This window comes from Rosa chinensis, chromosome 3, assembly GCF_002994745.2.
Source record: "Rosa chinensis cultivar Old Blush chromosome 3, RchiOBHm-V2, whole genome shotgun sequence".
In the NCBI taxonomy this organism is placed as follows: Eukaryota; Viridiplantae; Streptophyta; class Magnoliopsida; order Rosales; family Rosaceae; genus Rosa; species Rosa chinensis.
Window position 1 is genome coordinate 22152819 of NC_037090.1, and position 3464 is coordinate 22156282.

At 34.0% G+C, this 3464-nt stretch overlaps 1 protein-coding gene across 2 annotated transcripts; it reads right to left on the reverse strand.

The window, feature by feature from the left end:
- Positions 1 to 2870, reverse strand: LOC121052004 (putative F-box/LRR-repeat protein At3g58880). 2 transcript variants are annotated; one of them, XM_040515819.1, is made up of 5 exons: positions 2814 to 2870; positions 2323 to 2456; positions 877 to 1830; positions 613 to 765; positions 1 to 421 (listed from the first exon to the last, which is right to left on the reverse strand). In XM_040515819.1, exons 2-5 carry the CDS (start codon positions 2377 to 2379, stop codon positions 95 to 97), a joined length of 1491 nt encoding a protein of 496 aa, XP_040371753.1. In that variant the 5' UTR covers positions 2380 to 2456; positions 2814 to 2870; the 3' UTR covers positions 1 to 94. The 2 variants fall into 2 exon arrangements, with proteins under 2 accessions (XP_040371753.1, XP_040371754.1); XM_040515820.1 differs by having other exon boundaries at positions 2785 to 2816.
- Between the last annotated feature and the right edge of the window lie 594 nt (positions 2871 to 3464).

The following is a 3464-nucleotide window of genomic DNA, read 5'->3' on the forward strand; positions in this document are numbered from 1 at the left end:
GTCAATAATGTGAAAAGTTTAAAATATATCGTTACATCATATATAGACATCAAAGCAAAGAAGTCCACCTAAATACATGAACTACGTACAGCTATTATAGAACTATAACTTGAGCATGAGTCTGCACTCTCTTTAGTTCTTTTTGAACAAATGCTCTGTGTTCTTCCCAGCTGCGAGCCGATCTTAAACCATATGCGTCGATGGCCTCCCACATATCCCCACCCAAATACATGTCTCCAAACGGGTCGATTACCATTATCTCAAGCTTCAATGAATATTTCAGAAGCCAAATAGCAAACTCTATCTCACAGGCATTACTTTGGAATCCCTGCATCTTAACTCTTCTCAAACAATCATGTGCGAACCCAGAAATTTCTGTTCTTTCTTGTTGGTTTTTCTCCGAGTACTTTGGATGACGTACCTACAGTAAATCAAATAGATACTGTCTAGTTAATACTCGGTATGTTCATACTCAAACAGATATCTGGTTGATGCACAAATAGATGTACTTAATATACTCAACAGATATGTTGATTGATACACAGATGCATGTTCTCAAAGTTATTTTAACGAAGCTTTTCATATTGGTTGAAAAAATGTAGCAAGACTAACCTTTATCACAAGTTCTTCCAGAACGGGTGTAGCCTTGAGAAGATTCAGAACCAACATGAGGTCATGAACGTTGTAGTCCGACTTTTCACCCAAAACGATATTCAAGTCCAGCTGCTTGATGTATCTAAATGTTGGAATACTTTGGGGTACTTCCTGCACATACACGTTAAAATATAAAGATTAATTAAGCACGGTAAAAATAGTAAAATATGCAAACATTACTTGCCGTGCAGTCATGCACGATTGCCGGCTATAGATACTCACCTGAACAATCAATAGTTGAAGAGTCTCAAGCGCAGGAGTCGATGCAAATTGGGTTAATGCATTAGCATTAGCTATTGTATTGTTATTCAGCCCCCAAAAATAAATTCTTGATAAACGTGGAGCTTGGATAAAAGAAATAGTGGGAATGCGTCCAGTGTACTCAAAGGAGATAAGATTTAATGCTGAAATCTCAATTCTTGATAAGTTAAAACACTGGAAAAGTTTCAAATCATTTAGATGAAGTAATGAACCAGAAACAATCAGACATGAATCCAGATGGCACCGAATCAAGGTCAAGCTCTCGAGGAACAAACAAACGGAGAACATACATGCCTGAAGAAATGTTTCACCCAGGTCGACTTGATTAAGACAAAGACTTGTTAGCTGATTGAATCTGTCAAAATGATCAGGGGAAGGTCGTAGAACACATCTGTGCAATGACAGGTGCTTCAGAGTGGAAGATTTCAGTTCCGAAAGTAACTCATAAGGAAAAACATATTTCTTTGTTCCATGGATGGGGTCTTGAAACAAATGAAGATGAAGGACCTCAACTCCCTTTGTAATTGCAAAACGAATCCAGTTATCAAGGTCGGCAGTAGATCCATCAAGAAAGAAAGCCACTTTGAAAGACTCTACCTTCTTACCACGGTAGTGCTTCAAAACTGCATTCACACGTTGTACAAAGTCTGGTGTTTTAAATTGATTTATCAAACGAATGCTATCCGATGTAGTATCAGTAAACTTGGCTCCAGCATATCTACTTCCAAAAATGTTTGGAATGTCAAATTCAAGATTGGGCCTTGTTAATATTGAATTCCACAAATGTTCATGCCAACGACGGGATACCAAGCTTGCATCCCATGCATCTTTTATGGTTAACAAGGAAAGTATGTATGAGACAATACAACTCGGCAACTCATCAATCCAATCTTTACTTTTGCCCTCCTCATCAGCCTGAGAACATAACAACACAATCTCAGTTAATACACATGTACCCCTAAATACTAGCATTATCAAGCAGGTTATAGATACTACTAGCTAGATATGCTCGTACCTATTTTGGAACAAAAGTAAAGATTGGATAAGAAAATACAAAATTTAAAAGAAAAAAAATAACAGATTGATATCATTTCTGCAAAAGATGAAAAGAGTACGTTGTCTTTTTTTTTTTGGTAGTTATTTATTTATCACCTGTGTACATTGACTAAGGGGTTTTTCTTGAATAGAAATGCCCTAGTAGATTTATGTTTTCTGATATGAACTCATCATATATGTAGATGTAATGCCTAACATATACATGCAATACAATGATATCTCTTCAACCCTAAATAGACTAGCTAGTAGATTTATGAGAAAACTTTAGTCTGATATGAACTCATGCAGATCGAATGCCTAAAATATACATGCAATACAATGATATCTCGTCAATCCGAGAGAAAGCCTTACATTTGCTAAAATTTCAGTTTGATCCGTCAGCCTTGTTTTTTTGGGTCGAGAATTCATGGTCTTCTACAGCGAGATCACGTGCAAAAGATTGAAAAAGGTTTAGAACAAAGCGTCAAACCTGAAACAATACAAAACTGGAATCCACCAAAATCACTGATGATGAATAATGAATACTGCAAACGTAGGTTAGTGCTTATATAGAGAACAAACCATGTGATAGGAAATATGAACCGACGTAGTTAACAATCGAGAAACAAATCCCTAATTCGATTTGGAAAAGATAACAAAATTTAACAAAAAGTAAACAAACGCAATCTACGTAATGAAAGCAAACCCTAAATCAATGCAAATGATCAGAAACGAAAAGCGTCAATACAAAACTCGACCGATTACCAAACCTAATAGATCGAGTTCCAATTAGAAAAGTATAAACGATGATCACCAAATATTAAAAAAACTAACCAAACGGGAAGGAAAGGAATGACACTAACCACCCATCTCTTTCCCAAGGAGCAAATCTCACAGGAACACAGATTCATGTCCAGGAAAGATATTTAAAAAGTCATATATCTTATCAGTATTAATTAAGCCAATAAGGCTTATGGTTAAATTTTCATAAACCCACAATTTACCCTTCTTTGATTATAGTCTAAAAATTTATAATTTAACATATGAAGAATAAAATAGTAAATATAATCAGTATTAATTAAGCCAATAAGGCTTATGGTTAAATTTTCATAAACCCACAATTTACCCTTCTTTGATTATAGTCTAAAAATCAGTATTAATTAAGCCAATAAGGCTTATGGTTAAATTTTCATAAACCCACAATTTACCCTTCTTTGATTATAGTCTAAAAATTTATAATTTAACATATGAAGGATAAAATAGTAAATATAATCAGTATTAATTAAGCCAATAAGGCTTATGGTTAAATTTTCATAAACCCACAATTTACCCTTCTTTGATTATAGTCTAAAAATTTATAATTTAACATATTAAGGATAAAATAGTAAATATAATAGCAAACTGAATTGAAAGAAATTACCAAAAAAAAAAATCTTAATCGTTTTGTTAACTGCAATGGCAGTTTTTTTTTTTTTTTGAGTTGGCAGTTTAAATAGAAAGATTACTTATTAAAC